General features: G+C 35.8%; 5 protein-coding genes across 11 annotated transcripts in view; 2 read left to right on the top strand and 3 right to left on the bottom strand.

Moving 5' to 3' along the window:
• Window positions 1-3,911, bottom strand: part of LOC149736529 (E3 ubiquitin-protein ligase HUWE1-like) — a 61,216-nt gene extending 57,305 nt beyond the window's left edge. For both annotated transcript variants that reach the window (XM_089877114.1, XM_089877113.1), the window contains exons 1-2: window positions 2,798-3,911; window positions 503-636 (exon numbers count right to left, since the gene is read on the bottom strand). In XM_089877114.1, the coding sequence (XP_089733240.1) occupies window positions 503-636; window positions 2,798-2,842 (179 nt within the window). In that variant the 5' untranslated portion in view covers window positions 2,843-3,911. The remainder of the gene's footprint in view (window positions 1-502; window positions 637-2,797) is intronic.
• Window positions 3,912-5,081: 1,170 nt separating this feature from the next.
• On the bottom strand, window positions 5,082-7,361 carry LOC149736530 (serine/threonine-protein kinase RIO1-like). The gene has a single exon (XM_089877129.1). It carries the CDS (start codon window positions 6,952-6,954, stop codon window positions 5,407-5,409), a length of 1,548 nt encoding a protein of 515 aa, XP_089733255.1. The 5' UTR covers window positions 6,955-7,361; the 3' UTR covers window positions 5,082-5,406.
• Window positions 7,362-7,574: 213 nt separating this feature from the next.
• LOC149736531 (uncharacterized) lies at window positions 7,575-11,091 on the top strand. 2 transcript variants are annotated; one of them, XM_089877126.1, is made up of 3 exons: window positions 7,575-7,649; window positions 7,866-10,115; window positions 10,269-11,091. In XM_089877126.1, the coding sequence occupies exons 2-3, from the start codon at window positions 7,879-7,881 to the stop codon at window positions 10,558-10,560; spliced, it is 2,529 nt and encodes an 842-aa protein (XP_089733252.1). In that variant the 5' UTR covers window positions 7,575-7,649; window positions 7,866-7,878; the 3' UTR covers window positions 10,561-11,091. The 2 variants fall into 2 exon arrangements, with proteins under 2 accessions (XP_089733252.1, XP_089733251.1); XM_089877125.1 differs by lacking the exon at window positions 7,575-7,649 and adding an exon at window positions 7,656-7,809.
• Window positions 11,038-13,104, top strand: LOC149736532 (protease-associated domain-containing protein 1-like). Its single transcript, XM_089877138.1, has 4 exons — window positions 11,038-11,224; window positions 11,464-11,677; window positions 11,916-12,089; window positions 12,406-13,104. The coding sequence occupies exons 1-4, from the start codon at window positions 11,143-11,145 to the stop codon at window positions 12,524-12,526; spliced, it is 591 nt and encodes a 196-aa protein (XP_089733264.1). The 5' UTR covers window positions 11,038-11,142; the 3' UTR covers window positions 12,527-13,104.
• A 61-nt stretch (window positions 13,105-13,165) lies between these two features.
• LOC149736533 (voltage-dependent L-type calcium channel subunit alpha-1D-like) overlaps window positions 13,166-18,293 on the bottom strand; it is a 29,178-nt gene continuing 24,050 nt past the window's right edge. For all 5 annotated transcript variants that reach the window (XM_089877117.1, XM_089877119.1, XM_089877116.1 and 2 more), the window contains 10 exons: window positions 17,682-17,881; window positions 17,420-17,521; window positions 17,043-17,203; window positions 16,830-16,943; window positions 16,475-16,605; window positions 15,888-16,214; window positions 15,081-15,743; window positions 14,710-14,806; window positions 14,290-14,426; window positions 13,166-14,030 (listed from right to left, as the gene is read on the bottom strand). In XM_089877117.1, coding sequence (XP_089733243.1) covers window positions 13,850-14,030; window positions 14,290-14,426; window positions 14,710-14,806; window positions 15,081-15,743; window positions 15,888-16,214; window positions 16,475-16,605; window positions 16,830-16,943; window positions 17,043-17,203; window positions 17,420-17,521; window positions 17,682-17,881 — 2,113 coding nt within the window. In that variant the 3' untranslated portion in view covers window positions 13,166-13,849. The remainder of the gene's footprint in view (window positions 14,031-14,289; window positions 14,427-14,709; window positions 14,807-15,080; window positions 15,744-15,887; window positions 16,215-16,474; window positions 16,606-16,829; window positions 16,944-17,042; window positions 17,204-17,419; window positions 17,522-17,681; window positions 17,882-18,293) is intronic.

Here is an 18,293-nt window from a genome sequence, read left to right on the forward strand (position 1 = left end):
AATATCCATTGAAAAGATAAGCACATGCATATCATTGATTAGGCTAAAGGTGGTTTTGAAATTTATTTTGTTGCTGGGTCCTATAAACTGTTCTTCTTTCTGTTAGGTGTGTTGTTAAAATACCTAGCCATATGCCTAAGTTGTTTTTATAATGATTTAGGATAGATTTGACCTTTTTTGTCTTTGTATAGTTATTTATTACGCTCTTGATAGTTAATACTGGTCTTGTGCGGAAATTTTGTTTTTTTGTGGAATTATTGTTATAAGAAATAACAAAACAAACACTAAGACACAACTCCAGATTTTTAATTCAGATCCCTACAGCAGTTGTTTGTCAATCTAGCTCACTGTAAAAACTTTTTACATTTCATTCGTTTGTAAGCAACCAATTTCGCTGAAGCCTTGGCCCCAGTTTGGGCCCCCGAATGTATGAAATTGTTTTGCTTGTTTCATTTATAAAACGACATCCTGACACACTTATTGCAAATATGTATCATTGTACCTGTCCAATACATCCACCCAATGGTAGAGTTCACATTTTCCTACAGTCCATGCAGTCGTTGATTCCAATATAGTCACCAACTCTTCATCGCTACAGGTTTTTAACTTGTCAATTAAAACTCTGCAGTCAGCAGGCTGTATCAAAAAATACCATTAAAAAATATATTTTATAATTTAAGAAGAAGACTGCAAACCGAACTGGATTTAAACTAATAAAATGGAGCCAAAAAATTAGAACAGAAACAGATTAACAAATTTTCTTCAGTGATAACATTAAAAACTTAATGACCCCTGCCCACAGTTTTCATTGTTTACATAAAACTTTGTTATGCTAAATTAACAGCAAGTTTGTAAAGATATGGATGTTAAAAAATTAAGTTTCAAAGGTGTCCAAAATAACACTAGCAGGCACTGTGACATTACAATACCATATTTCATTTATGGGGAAAACTCGCCCCATCAGTTGTTTATCGTTTATTTTGTTGCAGTTTTTGATAGAATTTGCTGCAAACATAAATTTTCCGCTAGCAAAGCACAGATCAGTTGATTTAAACAGATTGTGACAATATTTACATCATAATTTAAGAAACCTGCTTGGAACAACAGGTACAGAGTGTGGCTGTTGCCCTATTGTTAATTTAGGTATGATTTAAAAAAGCAATGGATATATGTAGCATTAAACTATTGTCAAAGTAAGGTCATTTTGTTAAATGGATGACAGACAAAAAAAACATGTTGAATAAACTAGGGATGTGCTGAGGTCGTAAAAGCTCTGGTTCGCCGAGCGCCGAGCTTCAACGAAAAAAAAAATAATACAGAACACGTGGTTTGCGGTTAAAGAGACGTCTCGTTTCGTAATTCCCAGTGTTGCAAAATGTAAAATTCATACAAAAAATATTTAATTAAAAATTATTTATAACTGTTGCAGCAGTTTTTTATCAGATCAGAATTGTAGAAATACCCCTTTGTCACTGATAATGTCACCGTCCGGATCGTCGAAAAACGCTCGTATTTTTGTAATAGAAAGATATCCTATTAATAATAAAATCAACTTTCTTACGTCTGGCGCATCGGTTACGCTGCGAAAACACAGCGACTAGCTAAAATGACGGAGCGGTTTGTCACGAAGTAAATATCGTCCCGGCCAAGCTTGGACAGAGGCCAAAAAACGTTGTTCGTTGGCACCGCGCGAGAACCAAAGTTTCGTAAATCCCAGATGCAAGATATTAGTTTTTTCATAAAATATTTAATTAGAAATTTATGTACACTTGTTATGTTATGTAACAGTAACACTATTGCAAAATCCGAAGGTTTAAACAATTTATATAAATCGTATAATTTATAAAACACTGGCTGCATGCTGACGTGGCATTACGTCATTTTCCACGAGAGCATATTCACAACGATTGCTTCGCTTACCAAGTGTTGAATGTATGCTATCGCATGGGTCTTCCTTTATTTCCTAAGCGAGCGCAGAGCGTAAATATGTGACCTTTTGATCGCGTGGTGGGTCAGGCAATGGGCACATTCCTCTCGATTGGTACATTATGAAATGTCATAATTATGTTACAGTAAGACATGTGAAGTAACAATTGAACAAAAAAAGGTTCAAAATGCAACACGGCAATGTTTGTTATTCGATCGATTTCGTTACCTAATAATTACGAACACTCGTGATTATAACGAACACGCAACAAACATAAAACATCAAATCGCAGCTTTAACAACCTTTCTATCGCACAGGCGCCCGCACTATAGTCAGAAATATGCAAGATTTCGTAGCTTGAGTGACAGACGCGCGTAAAATATATTACGCCTAGATTTTCAATAAAATTACCCGATCACCGTCCGGATTTACTTCTACAATCCTGTAAAAAAGAGTTTTTGGCTTTTAATTTAAAATCAGATACGGAAACATTAGGGATTAGGCTATCGTGTAATTCGACACCTGCTGTAATTGCATAAGGTCAAATTCGCCGACGTTGCGATTCGTTACTTGCGAGAGAGCAAATTCACAACGAACGAAAAATGATTAAAGAGAAAGCTACGCTGACTAGTCTCGTTATCTTTTAGTAGCTTTACTTTTTTCATTTTTAATATTTTTCGCTCTCGTGTGCAACATTATAGCAATAGCATAAGGCTCGGCGCTCGGCTCTCGGCCCATATTTCAGCCGAGCGCCGAACGTCAAAAAAGGAGACGCTCGGGCACGAGCTTTTGAGTTCTGGCTCGGCTCGGCACATCCCTAGAATAAACGCAAAAAAAAACAATACTACGATTAACATTCATAGCACTTACCACTTCTGTAGTGCACTTTTTGAGTTTGTTTCGGTCAATTTTCATTTTATAGATTCATAGAACTTTTTTAAATGTATTAGTCTAAACTACCTAGAAACAAACAATTTCTGAAAAACAGAACCAGTTTTCTGAAGAGTTGTACGATGTTCTAAGGAAAACAGGTGTGTTACCAGCATCAGAATTAGATTAATGTTTTGTTCGTTAGACAAATTAAATTCAGTGAGACATTCTGCGCTGTGGGCTGTAATTAAAACTAAATGGCGTAAATACAAGCACGATACATTGTTACTTAGAAGAGATGCAACGTTTTTAATTGAAGCTGCTGTTTCACATTACCTTTCACCTAATATGAATCAGAAATGATGTTACTGTACAGTACACAGTCTACTTAATAGATATTTAAAACTACATTTTTTTATTTTACTATATATTAACATATACTACCACTTGATTATGCTAATCTGTCAACATATGCCTCCATTCCAATATATTACACAACAGGTGCACTAAAAATAGTTGACTACCGAACAAAGTCAGGCGACAGACCCGCTACAGTGTTTTTCTAATTTAGTGTCTTGCCTAATAGAAATATTACACAAAAACATACAGAAACTTTAATACAAAAAATTATATAAAAGGCTTCCATACAATAATGTCTATCTAATACTACAATAACCCCAACCCATAAATTACCAGATAGAGCACATACCTCAATTGAAGTCAATTAAATTTAAACAAGTAGGGCTTCATTATAAGCAGTGTATTCCACTGGGAAATTGTCAGCATAACACGCCATCAACTTATATATGTGGTTTGGTTATGGATATGCATTAACATAATCTAACATTGTGCGATTGCGTAACTGTTGCAATGATGAATATAACACTATTAATAGAACATGTTTCAGGTGCGAGAATATAAAATCCCATCTTGTTCTGTTTGAACTAAACTGGAATTAATCTAACATTGTGCGATTGCGTAACTGTTGCAATGATGAATATAACACTATTAATAGAACATGTTCCAGGTGCTGGAATATAAACCCGATCTCAATCTGCTTGAACTAAATTTGAATTTATGTATGAACAATATTAGGAAATAAACTTGGTCAATTTAACCACTTTATCGCTTTCAATACAACCGGTTTAATAAAGCAGTAAAGATAGCTTAACAAATCCACCCCTAAAATATGCATATATAAAAAGGTTGCTGATTATTACATGTAAAAATGACACCAATATTATTTAATGCCAGTACTTAAGCACTGTAGCAGTTGATATATAAGTAGAAGAAACTTCTATTCTATATAGCAGTATAAATTCTATATAGAGGTTGAAAAAGTTTTAATTTTGGTTAAAATTGTAACTTAAATGGTGGATGTTATTAACTTATTAATGGATGTTACACCCATAGACATGACCACATAGCTTATACAAATAAATTTGACCAAGACTTTATGTGACCATTAGCTTGTAAAACATATCAAAACTTAGTTCCTGGTTTTTCACTGAGCTTTTAATAAAAATCTTTGTTGCAGGTAGTATTGTAGCTGTAGGCCAATTTAAAAATATGTAAAATAAGGTTATAATATAAAAGGCAAATCTTTTACAGCTTATATATTATGTCTTGCATATATTTAACTTAGTGAATAACGTTTAAGACTCTTTGTGTGATTATTTTAGGAATGACATTGGACAAAAGAAAACAGAGCCACTAAATTAGGTTTACCTGTTTCGAACGGCGGATTTTTTTATTGGTGTATTAATAACACATTGTGTACGCATATCGAAAACGCAGCACCGGTTTTATTTTTGCCAACAAACTCTCGCGAACACACAGAAAAAAAGTTGGCCTATAAATTTTATGAAACATCCGTTACTAAACTAATTTAGTTGAATAACGAAAAAGTCGCGTATCTGGCGCAAAACAGATAAACAGTACTCAATTTTTTAATTCTTATTACTTACTTTTTCATGATGACGCACTGCTGAAGGAACATTCGACAAACCTTTTCGATTTCTCTGTGCATGCGGAATACCGAAGAATGATACTTAGATGTAATCTACACGATTGACAAAATTGCACTTGACCGCCGTTAACTTGGAAAGCATTTACAACAACTTTAGAATAATATTTTACCCATTCTTGACTAATTAATTACCTTATTTTGACTAGTGAAATTTGTTTTATAGACTATTAAAACAGCGAACCCGAATACGCGAATAGCCTCCTACCTGGTATAAAGAGCTACGGATGCCACAAAAAAACGATTTGCGACAAAAACTTGACGCGCTCAGTTTTACTTTCTTAGCAACAAAATAGGTTGCAATTTATACTCCGGAACAAATAAGTTACCTACTTAAATGGTCAAGGCAAAACGTATCTGAATCTTTTGCATTAAAGCTACTCCCATTTTGTGAAGCATTAATCCATTAGGTTAAACATTCGACTACACTGTACCCTTTAGTTTAAGAGAAGGCGAACAATGCAAATCAACAACTAAAATTATGAAAGTTTCCATAACCTTAAATTAAAGGTCACATATGTTAGATACACAACATAAACAAACACCAAATCCTTCCTTTGATAATTTACTCATACAAAAATATTTATTTAGCATATCGCATTCGTGACAGCTTTTCACGGCGTTTTTTAATATGCTTTGGAGTTTTCTCTGTCCTTTTGACACGATTTTCCTCTTTAACCATCTTTTTGTGTGCTTGTTTCTCTTCCTTTGTCATATTCCTCTTGGAAAGAATTTGTCGTTTTTCTCTTACACTTTCATTATCATTGTCTGATTCCATGTTCTCATCTTCATTTTCACTGTCTATACTCTCATCCTTTAGGATATCTGGGACATCTCGTACACCCGAAAGATCTGTTTTGATCCCAGTGAGGGTCTGGTATAGAACTCTATCTGTTTTACCTTTTTTAGCATCTGCCACATCACGTTCAAAGTACTGAACATCATCCAATGTCCTAGGAATAAAAGACTTCAGGAAAATTTCATCCTCATCTATTTGAGATTGTGCAACATCTTCATCTTGACTTCTGCTAGCAGCAATTTCCATAATTTTATCAAGATATCGGTCAATATTGGAACTGGTTATTGTTAAATCTGTGACAAAGTCAAACAACTCTCGAAGCGTCATAGAGGCAACTCCGTTTCGTCGAAAAAAATCATTTATGTTGGTGCAATCCTTTCTTAAAAATTCCAAGCTGTGTGGATGATCATGCTCAACAGATTGCGAGACATCTATCACCACTAGATGGCCATCATGGTACAGCAAGTTGTATTCACTCAAATCAGCATGTACAAGTTTGCATTCATGAAACATTTTTCTAATAATAAGAATGCATTCAACGTACAACTCCCTGTACTTTGTCTCTGATAAAGCAACATCCTTTAATAATGGTGCAGGCCAGCCATTTGCACCTATAAAGTCCATTACAAGTACATGGCCCCTTAAAAGATAAGGAGTTGGACTATTAATCCCAGCGGTACATAACCTTGTGAGGTTTCTTGTTTCCTTTTCTGCCCATGTAGCAACCATCTTTCTTGGATTACCTTTACAATACCCTCTTCTAAAACGAAATTCTCCTGTTACGTACCGATCTCTGTCCTTAAAAGTAAGAATAGATGTTTTATAGATCTTAATTGCCCTATGTTCCCCAGTAGCAGTGGTTGCATGGTAAACATTTGCCTCTTTTCCAGTGCTGATCACCCCATTTATTTCGGATACCACATTTCGGCTTAACATTTTAAATAAAATGATCCGAGTTCTAGGATCCAGTACTTGTTCCACAGTTGCCCGGTCCGCTTTATCCTTTACTTTTTGATTAACACTACTCTTTTTGTTCCCACTTTGCTGACCATGGCGATTAGAATGCTCATATTCATCCAACTTAATTTTACTTGTAAATTTAGACAAGACCTTATCCATTGGCTGAAAGTTAGTGGAATGCTGTGCTGAAGGCAAATTCAATTCATGTGCCTGCAGTAATTCATCCTCCATGATATCTAGTTCATCTTCCACAAATTCTTCATTAGGTTCAAGAGCGTCATCATTACCTGCACTACCTCCATCATCATAGGCGTCTTCTTCAGCATCATCGAACTGTCCATCCACACAATCCATTTTCACAAGGGTAGACATCTTGATTCCATTTATCCCTTACAATCCTGCTCCAAAACAAGAGATAGATAAAAGCGACAAAATAGGTATTTTAACTACTGGTATATCAGTATGCACAGACACAGTATCAAACTTCAAACCCATTCCAATATTGTAGGTATCTCAAATTTCGCATGTGTTTATCGCACAAACACACTTGCGCTTAATGGACTTAGGCCTGGACCAAAACCATATCATTTACCACAGGTGATTGCAACATCACAATAAACGCAACCATTCTTACAACCAAAGAGATTAAAACGATTACAACACTGTTGCGCAACCATGCAGCAGATTACAGACAAAAGCACGTTCTGTTTATGTCATGTTCTAGTAAAAAATCGCAGCAACGTTTTAGTTCATTTGTTGAATACAAAAACATAAAAAACGCTCTGACTACAGTTTTCTTGAAGCGAAGGTATTCCATAAAGACATCGCTTAATATAAAAAAAAAGTATATACATAAACTGTGCGTGTACAACAGGTTACAAATGTGCTAGCGCTATCTTTCATCACACGTGTTTGCCTTTTTCCCACCACCCCATTTCTATTCCAGTTGGTAACAAACGCGATATGTCGCCACTGAGACAACATCTTCTTGGGCTTCTAGTGTCGTCGTATTTCCGTTTGCGTTTTCACAGCTTGTGTATGTAATTCGAATCAAACACAGAATAGTAGTAAGAAGAAGAGTTATCAACAGAAATAAACGTATAATTCTTTTTCACGAACTTTATTTAGTATCCTTGTTTGGTTGTAAGCTGTATGTATAAGCATTAACGCTACCAGTATTTGAAATCAGTGTTTCCCTTCCTCAATTGCCGAATTACCAACTAGCAAGCAAGTATAGCATTATTATGTTTTATCATTTTCAATAAAATTATAATTTATTGCAGTTACAATAGCAAAATGGATATTGGAACAGAGATTAGTAAAAAGATTCAATTGGCTATCAAAGCAAAGTTGACAGAGTTGGATGCATATGTTGATGATGAACTGCCAGACTACATAATGATTATGATTGCCAATCGGAAGCCGCGAGAACAAATGTCAGAAGCTTTGTCACTCTTTCTTTCCGATGACACTAAAACTTTTACGAAATGGCTGTACGACCTGCTAGAATCGCTGCAAGGAAAAGAGGAAAAACAAGAAGCAAAACAAAAGACAAAAGTAGAGGGAAATCAAAGTTCAACAGACAAAGGTAAAAATGCGCAAGTTGAAAAAAAATCTGATAAAAATGATTGGAAAAGTGACACAGTATCTGAAAAGCCGAAAAGCGCCACGGTTAAGTCCAAACTGGAAAAGTCAAGAAAAAGCACATCAGAAGATGTAATTGACATTCTACCTGACATGGATGACTTCCTTGACATGGAACTAATGGGAAATGATAGCACTCAGGCAAAAGTTCAAAAGGAGGTTAAAAATAAGAATGATAAAAAGTTGGATGTGAAGGTATCACAAAACAATTCAGAGAAATCACAAGTTCAAAAGAAGGAAACGGTTTCTAAGCGGGACCAATCATCTGAAAGAAAAAAGATTGAGATGCCAAAAGCTAAACAAGTTGCAACTTCTCCTAAAGGAAAAGTGAGCAAAAAAACTGTAGTTGTTAAAACATCTGTGACGAATTCTTCAAAACATAGGAAGCAAGTAGCAGCTGAAAAGTCCAGCTATGGTGGTTCCAAAGATACGTCCAAAACTGTTCGTGACTGGGATCATGGTAAACATGACCGACATGATCAACGGGATCAAGAAGCATTTTCCTCAAAAGTTGAAGACAAATTTTCAAAACGTAAATTAAACCGGAAATTTAAATACACAGCTCCAGTTGACTCCGAGTCTGAGGATGAAGAGATCTCTTCACGTGCTACTAGCTCAGTGGTATCTATTGTTTCTGCTGTAAAAGGTGCTCCAGAGTATGTCAGCGAGGACGAGAGTGAGGAGGAGGACAAGTCAAGAGGCAGCACGGTCATCAGTGCTGTTGCCGTGCCTGCCAAGCGACCGCGCCTGCCTTCAAACAAGCAAGCAAACAAATTTCTTTTGCTTAAAGCTGTCTCTGAGGCTGAAAATAGTATTCGACAAAGCAGAATGCAACGGGGAATGAAATCCAAAAACAACTCGGTTACGAAAACTGAAAAACAATTGGTAACACTTGCAAGAAACAATATTGCATCACGCATCGGAAGTAGGGTGAAAGAGCAGCCAAATGATGAAAAGCCATCAGTTTCGAGGAATGCACATCGTAAAAGCAGCAATTTCACAGATACTACAGAACGGCCAAAAAAAAGAAAAAGCAGTGGTAATAACACTGCAGCTAAAAGTGCTGCCCACCAAAAAGTGGCCAAACAAACTGAAATTATAAAAACTGTTCAAAATAGCCCAGAAATCCAGCAACATACTGGTGACAGTAGACTGATAGTTAAAAGGGAGAAGGTAAAAGAATCAGAACCAAAGAAAAGTCCAATGTTGGTTCCTAAATCATCAAATGAAACTGGATCAGTTCAGTTCGATTCTCGAATGTTAAGCCTAAAAAATGGGAGCACTTTACCCAAATCTGGTACAAGCAAAGTCATCAAGAGCAAAAGGTCCAAGCGCTCTCCTAGTCCGAGATTCATTGTAACACTGGATGGCACAGGAAATACGAAAGACAGCCAACAGAACAAAGAAGCCACCGTGTCGCTTCCAAAGAAAAAACCTTTCAAGAAAGTCCCAGTGCAGGCTCCAGACTCAACCAGTTGTGAAACGGATGCAAATACTTCTGTCACATCTTCCTCCAACGTTGTACTCCCTGTTCAAAAGCCTCTTGTTATCTCAATGTCATCAAGCAATGATCAAGAGCCTGATAACGTGGAGTCCTCTGACCAGGAACTGATGAACATGAGAGAAAAACTCCTTAAAATGCAAGAGGAAGCTAAGAAGCTAAAAATTCTTCAAACTGAACAGCTTGCTTTGTTAGAGAGAACTGCCTCTCTTAAAACTGCTGAGAATAAACCTTCAGCAACTGCTGAAAACAGTGATGAAAAATCAATCCACATCGCAAACGTTCATTTCTCTTCCACTGAAAAACAGCTGTCTGAACATTTTAGCATTTGCGGAAAAGTTGTACGTGCAACTATTTTGAAAGATGCATTTACTGGACATCCTAAAGGGTATGTTCTGGTTTTTCATAATTGCTTTGATGTGTGTATATAAAATAGTAAAAATATTATAAGTGCAATTTTTCTTTCTAGAAATGGTAATTTAAATATGTGTTTTTTAACACTTTGTTTTATAATAATATTCCAAATTTTATATGTTTTTAGGTTTGCATACCTACAGTTCGAAGAGGCCAGTTCAGTTGACATGGCCCTTGCCTTTGACGGCACAACATTTTGCTCTCGGGCTATAAAAGTGACGAAAAAGTCAAACGAAGCTATAGCTAAAACTGCACCAGCTGCCCGTCCCCGATACAGGGTTTCTTATCAATATTCTGCACCAAGATTTCCGAGCCGACTTTACACCACACGTTACACCACTACATCATACAGGTCAAGAGGCAGAGCAATGGTTACACGAAACAAGAAATGGGTAAAACCCGGACTCCTACCAGCTTAAATAGACCTGGATGGGATTTGATTTAATGTTGACATTGCGGAAGCTTTTTTAAATATTTTTAAAAAATGCGGAATGCGGTTTTCGGATATTTTCCTTGTTGTTGTTTTGGATTTAAAGAAGAATAGAGAATATTGTATTTGGTGCAATTTTATGTTATGTAAAAAAGCTGATCTTTAAATCTGTGATTATATATTTAAACACTGCTGTTCATTTTTTTGCTTGACACTTTAGTTGCTGAAAACTCAAATTCCCAACACATTCGTATTCATACCATGTGTATTCCTATGCCCAAATTCAATAAGGTATCCACTCATTATAACAACTGTAAGGATACGTATATATACCCTGTTTACTGTGCCCAAGCAAAATATTTTAGACATATATTTATTGTATCTGCTTTTACATTAAATCAAATTTCCCTAATTGTTAAACTTGGCCATTGAGGTAGTACCAGCTGCTTTCTGCATTATTCATTCTTTTAAAACTTCTTTACAGTAGGTGTATTGGTATATAACGTGTTATTTCTTTAGATATTTTCCCATTCTCGCCAAACAGTAACTTTTCGAGCAGAAAACACAATTGATGCGGTTAAGGTGTAGATTTAATAAGCTACTGGTCTATGCTACATTTGTGTATGCAAGTTGGACCAGCTACCTAATAACAGGTAATCTCTAGGAAAAAAATGAAAAATCAAATTGAAATTACATGCTATGTTTGTTTAATATGCAATAATTAGGTTAATAATATGCAATGATTAAAATTTTAATAATTTTCAAAGATTTTTTATAAAAAAAAAATAAAAAAATTTGGGGTTACTTTTTTTTGTTGTTTTATAGAATCTACATGTATTTCAGTTTTCTTTATTTTTAAAACATTTCTATTTAATTACCACTCACTTTTAAGGATATGGAATTAATGAGCAGCTGTGGTTTGAGGTCCTATTCCCAGAGAACGTAGCATATACATATAGAATCAAATCTGCCCGGGATTTTGGTGCCGTTCTTTCCCGGCCCCTACAGCAAGTCAACCTTGTACCTGTGGTACCAGCTGAGGCCTGTGGACAGTTGCTTGACAATGGCCATCTTCTGCAGAATCAAGTGGCTCTCATTACACGAGGGTGAAAAATTCGATTTACATTCTCTACTACATAAAGTCATGTCATTTTTAATAACAATACACGTTTTTTCTGCAATAAAAATTTAAAAACTTGCAAAAACAAAAAATGACCTTTAAATATAATGAAAATTGGCAATTTTACCAATTGAAGTGTAAAAATGAATGCCAATGGTTACTGCATTTTAAAATACTTAATAACGTTACCTAAAATTCTTCTATAAACACATATGATTTATTAGGGGTTGTTCATTTGTAACAAAAGCCATTCATGCTGAACTTTATGGAGCAGCAGCTGTTATAATTTCTGATCACAACTTTGACTCGGTGACACAATGGGTTGATATGATTGACGATGGATCTAATAGAGGAAGATTAGTTGGAATTCCTGCGTTCTATTTACTTGGAAAAGATGGGTAATTATGGAGAAACTGTCTTGTGCTTTTAGTAAAAAAAACATTGTGGGCGTATGTATTCTTGGACTTAACAGCAATTGCTCTAACTCAGTGGTCACTAATGGGTTGTCCAAATTATCAGCCACACATAAAAAAATGAAAAAATCCACAAAAAAATAATTATCTACAAAGTAGCATGCTTGGTAACTCGTAAGCTGACACAAGGTGTATGAACATTGAACATCCATGTTATACCAACTGTAGTTTTCCAACCACTCGAGGATAAAGTAAGATACATTCTTTGCTAATTGCAGAAATCATTGTTTTACTTCCACAGAAATATGATACGTGAAGCTGTGTCAGGAAAAAATGCGGCCGCTGCCATTATAAATTTACCTGTTAACTATACCACCACTGCTTCTGGTTCGTTGCACCAGCCACCTTGGGACCATTGGTGAAATTACCTTACTAGCTAAATTCTCAGGCGTTTATTTAAGCCGTTTATTTATTCTGTATGTATGTCATATGTCATGCTTATCATAGTTTATTCTAGCCACTGTTTATTTGTCGCATTGTATATGAACATGCATTTTTATTCAGATTCCGAATTTATTACTGTTTAATATGTTTTAGCTCTACCATGAAATCTTTAGTATGGTGTTTTCAGTAGGTTTGGTTTATTGTAGCAACACCTCTTTATGTAAAGTAAAGCAATTGAATTCTGGGTTGAATTTCAGCATGTTGTTATGGTAGCTATGAGACAGTAATCCCAGGGTAAAATAATTTTATGTGCAATGTTAAAAAACGTATAGTTCCATGTGCACTGGTGTTGAAAATCCAGCCCTTAAATGAACCAAGAATGTCTTGCTGTGTAATGGCTTGTAGAATCTTGTTAACTTGTGCCAAGCTATAGTGAAAGCAGCCAAGTACTATTCCTATGCCTTATTGTAGTGCAATTGATCATTCAGTTAAATTGTTCATAAGAACTATACCTTTTAGTCATTACTAGGAGCAAATACATTTCTTATCATTAAAACTGACTTTTGACATCGTACCGGCAGTTTGTCTGAGTTTCACATTAATAACACAACAGTGAGTTCTTTTTTCACTTAATTTTATCTTGTTTCAAATTTAAACATTCCGTAAAATATATCTTGACCGGCATAGGGACTGAACAGAAGAAGCCAGATACGAAGTAAAAGGATGAATAAAAAGAACAAACGCATTATGTAAAGGCAAAATGAAACTTAAAACAGTTTTATAAATACTATGCCCCTAATCAGGTGACTTTGTACTGAAGGAGCTGCTACATTAGTTTAAATGATGGTTAAAATTTTTAATTTAATTTTTTTTGCCGGCCAAGGAGTGAAAAGGGCAGATCAGTAAAAATGGTGGAAAACAAACAAAGTTTGAGCAACACATTAGTCGAGCATTTAACAATAGGTAATCATGTCAAGAGCAGAGCTCTGCGGTAAGTGTCTGCATTTACACTGCTCGCTGATATGAGCTAAAGAAAGAAATCTCTGCTGTTAAATGTGCAAGGGCAGCAACTGTGGAACACACAAAGCAGACAAACAGGTGACACAATCATTAAGCTAAACAGGGCACTTCGAGTGCCAAAGTCAACAAAGAACAAAAACGTTTTAAACACGGCGGCTAGATGCTGCCGGAGTGTCACAAATGCAATTCACCTCCGCTTGAATGCAAGTGACTTTGCTCACATTGAGCCTGATGCCTGAATGCATCAAAAAATGGTAAAGGCGCCAGTGGGATGCCAGATGTTAGCTGGTTATGTTTGGGACAACTATAATTTCATCCTCAAGTCCATGTTCATCCTTCCGAGTTTTAGACTTGCGCCGAAAGCAGACTCTGCCTTCTTCTAAACTTGTCACATCATCATCAATATGGTTGTCTGGTGACATATCTCCGCATAAAGACTCATCACTTCCATACAAAGAATGACTAAAAAAGATATTTGAGTCAAACTCATTTAAAAAAACTTACTTTTATGGATCCGTGGATTAATTTTGTATATGAACTATTTTGCCCAGCCTACAAGGTGACTGCCCCATTACTAGATTTAAATGACAGCAATTCCCAACAAAAAGAAACAACTCTTTTGGAAGTTATATTGAATGATTTTACATTAAAATTACACCTTTACTGAGGGAATTTTTAACAATAATATACTTTTTCTATAACAGAATTGGTGTACACTTACTCAGAGTTAATTATATTGGTTGCTGCAGAATGTAGTTCAGGTAAACTGAGTTCACAAGCATCTGCAAGTTCTTTAGAAATAGTTTGCACAAAGTTTTTATCCTGAGCAAGAACTGGAAGACCACCGTCCAGTAAAACCTGTAAATAAAATCTGTCAGTTATCTGAAATTACTTAAACGTACAATAATGATTGTAAATTACTTTATCCTCTCGTGGACGCGAAGGACATTTGCGAAAGACCGGTGTTTCGTACACCTCGTGCCAGCTTACTAACTAGTTACCATATATGTTACTTTGTGGGTGGAAATTTTTTCTTTTTTTATGCAAGGCTGATAATTTGGACAACCTATTAGTGACTACTGGATCGATACTGGTTATAACCTGTTTTAGTGTCTGCCAGCCATATTCTTTTGTGACTTACCTTTTCAATTAAATCATTACCACTCTGTCTTCGAGAATCGTGGTAATTAATATGGTTGCCCCTACTAAAAGTATCCATATTGCTTTCACTGGTCCACCTAAGCAACATGTATACGTATTTACAAGACCATAACTTTTATAACAAGATGTAATATTTATCTCTTTAAATGTGTATATGAAGAACAAATTATTTATCACAGAAAAAAAAGAAACTAGCAACAAACTACAGGTGAAAACTACTGAAAAAAACTACTAAACAAAATGTGCCTTTAAAATCTATGTATAAACTTACAGTGAATTTAATAAGGCAATATGAATAAATTGTATCCAAACTTTTTTGAAATGTAAAATAAAATTCAAGCCATGCTTTACCGTTGAGCTGGAGTTGCCCATCCTCCTTCATCTGAGGATCCAATCGGAGAATTTAAATTGGACCGAACTGACAATGCTTGTCTTGGAGAACTTGGTGGCGTTCTCCATGCTTCCTGATTTGATAAATGAAGAGAAGGTATGGTGCCCGACCGTGCATGTTGAAGTGGTGGGATTGGCAAGAGTCTGCGATGTGGTTTAGACTTTGATTGTCGGCTGCGAGGAACAAAGCGATCGATAGTCGGAACGTAGTCTGAATCCATAATTCTCAGCTTTGGAGTGGTGATTGTGTACCGTGAATGCATCGGTCCACTATCATTACTGTTAGTGTGATTGTTTACACTTTCCCTGTGATGGTGGTGGTCATGTGAATTCAAAGCTACAGGACGATCAATGGAGGTCCTCAAAGGAACATTAGGCAAACTACGGTTTGTCCGATTTGACACAGCACCATTCTGAGCTTGGTAGTTTGATCTCTTTTCAAAATCCACAGAGCAGGTCTCAGCATTACAGCGGTAAGGTGCTGCTGCATATGTTGTATGATCTGTCTCATATTCACTTTCCTCATCCCGTGAGTGCACAGGTAGGAGTGGGTAGAGCACAGTTCTGCTGTCATCATCGCAACGATACACCGACCTGTCCCATCGCTTTGCATAGCTTGGGTACCTGAAGTAGAATAGGTACATAAAAGAACAAACATTAAAAATAAACAAGTTGTCGTATGAAAACAACATAAATAAATTATACATGATACTTGTTTTTTAATAACATTTTTTTTTATTAATTTTTTAAATCGAAGAATAAAATCACCTTTGGTGGTCATTGTATTTCCTCTCGGATCGAGCAGCAGGATGCAGAGGAGCATGCTCATCATAATAACCTCCCACAGAGTTGAGTTCATCATCAGTTGCATAACTTGAGAAACTATAGTTTGAGGAGGAGTTGTTAACATTTGAGTTCTCTCCATGCGTGACAGCAGAGCGGCTGTGGTAGTCATTCCTCCCAAGTGACTCGTCTGTAGGGCTGGCAATGCTGCTCGTAGTTTCATCTCCACTCTGACCAGAATGCTGGGCACGTGCAGCCATCACAATGTCATGTATGGATCGCGATTTTGGTGTCAGGCGATTCAACATTGGACTATACAAAAACATATTACATTAGACAGTTTTAAACAAGATGCTAAGTGTAATACACATTGGCTGTACTTACAAGATACATATTGCAACTTTTTAAGACAACATATGTTTGATGAGGTAATGGGGTAACTATAGAGAGAATTTAAGGTCCTAAGACATGTTTTAGAACCTTACACATATGGGACAATATGGACTAAAAACCAACATACTTTATTCTATGGTAAAACCAAAAGATAAAATATAAAAGGAAAAAGATTAAACCTCTGAGATGTCAGAAACCTTCCACTATATCTCTTCTTGTGGTCATCACTTTCAACTTGGAGCGGACGTTTTGATGCAGTGGGTGTTGTTGCACTGTTCCTTCTTAACATTCCAAACAAACTGTGTCTTCTCTGTTTATAAATATAGATATAGATTTGTGCATTTACCTATAGAGTATGCTGAAAGTTCAGGCTTTAATTCTATCCCAAGGTTAATCTTGAGAGCAAAAAGGCTGCACAGAGTTTTAAAGAGCTTTAGCTAAACTAATGAGACTGTGTATTAAAAATTGCAAAGATATAGCATAGCAAGTGGTATTTCTTAAGTAATGTTCTAAAAAGCAAGAAAGATGACAAACCCTGTGTTCTGGTTCATTTTCATCATTTGAAGCGTAAGGTTCGTCATGTGCAATACCGCCTGATATTGCTCTCTTTATCTCTGGTCCTGCATCCTGCAGTGCCCGTAGTCCAGCCTGATTTTTTAGCAAAAAGATAAATATAAAATGACTTTTCAAAATGTTTTTTTTGCAGTGATATTTAACATGAGTTGTAAGGAATCTTTGAGCACTTGCCTGCAAACTGAACACATCTTTATGATTTTGCATGTTTGCTCCTGATAAACCTTTACTTTTGTCATTAGCAAGCTTTGCTGCAGCTTTTCTTTCTCGGAATTTTCGGAAGTAATCTTGAATGAGGTACGTCGCATAGAACTTACCCACTGTGATATCATCATCTGAAATCACAAATTGCAAATCAGTTCAATGCTGCAGCCAACAAAATTGCCTAAAATAGCATTAAAAAAATATTACCAAAAACTTTAATATCTTAAAAAATAATCTTCTGCGTTTTTTTATTGTGTCTCTTTCATAGCCATTTAGCAAATAAACTCTGGTCAACAGTGAATAAAAGGTTACGCATCCAGGAGGGTATTTTGTAATAAACTACTGACTTCCAGCAGGAGGCGCTATCTGATCAAGCAACTTGATAGATGTTCGCTTCCATATTTTTTTAATGACAGCCCGAAGTTCTTCATTTGCCTGGTCAATGTTTCCTGCACAAAAAAATAATTAAAAAATCATGCTTATCCGCAGACATTCACATACCAACTTATTCAATGAACATGCGGCTAAAGTACAATAAAATTTCGGCTACTAGACAGTCATCACTTTACATATGGCTTATATAACATTAGATAACAATACACTTCCTACCTTCAGTTTTAATATTTAGTGATGTTCTAATCAATGCAAATAGTGTAGCATTGAACATGACAGTTCCATCACTGTTCAGTGGCATATTCATTGTCACCAGTTTCCTACAAGCCATCCTCTGCGGACACAACTTCCCAAATCCAAGAGGAGGTTGAATCCTCCGAAGTAGCTTTACCACATTCAGATGTTTTATACGACCTCTGTGAAGTGAATGTATGGTTTATATTTAATTTTTCACCCTAGGAAGTTATGTAAACTCATACTGCTTACAAGTTACCATGTATGTAACTTTGTAGGTATTTGTACTATATTTTTGTGTAACTGTTACAAATTTGGCAAATCATTACTAGTGACCACTTGTTTAGCAATTACTCTTTTGTGCCTTTCCAAGACACACATGTTCTCAATGACAGCGGCATCGAACCTGGTATCCTTTGGTTAAGATGCAGGTGCTTTAACCACAGTGCACATTAAATAGTTTAATAATTTTGATCAAAATTCTTGTTCCACAAGGTGTAATGTTACTTTTAATTATTTATAAATTTATTAGAATCTGTTTCATTACTTATTGCGAACTTATAATTACTAATAATCCCAATTATCATACTAGAT

The sequence above is a fragment of the Ciona robusta genome, chromosome 4, assembly GCF_009617815.1.
Source record: "Ciona robusta chromosome 4, ASM961781v2".
In the NCBI taxonomy this organism is placed as follows: domain Eukaryota; kingdom Metazoa; phylum Chordata; class Ascidiacea; order Phlebobranchia; family Cionidae; genus Ciona; species Ciona robusta.

What these genes read in the sequence shown, in the direction of transcription:
- LOC149736530 (XM_089877129.1), bottom strand. Translation starts at nt 6,954, where the DNA reads ATGTCTACCCTTGTGAAAATGGATTGTGTGGATGGACAGTTCGATGAT.
- LOC149736531 (XM_089877126.1), top strand. Translation starts at nt 7,879, where the DNA reads ATGGATATTGGAACAGAGATTAGTAAAAAGATTCAATTGGCTATCAAA. An exon ending in TTTACTGGACATCCTAAAGG is followed by an intron (nt 10,116 to 10,268) that starts GTATGTTCTGGT and finishes ATATGTTTTTAG; the next exon opens with GTTTGCATACCTACAGTTCG.
- LOC149736532 (XM_089877138.1), top strand. Translation starts at nt 11,143, where the DNA reads ATGCGGTTAAGGTGTAGATTTAATAAGCTACTGGTCTATGCTACATTT. An exon ending in GACCAGCTACCTAATAACAG is followed by an intron (nt 11,225 to 11,463) that starts GTAATCTCTAGG and finishes CTCACTTTTAAG; the next exon opens with GATATGGAATTAATGAGCAG. An exon ending in TATTTACTTGGAAAAGATGG is followed by an intron (nt 12,090 to 12,405) that starts GTAATTATGGAG and finishes TTACTTCCACAG; the next exon opens with AAATATGATACGTGAAGCTG.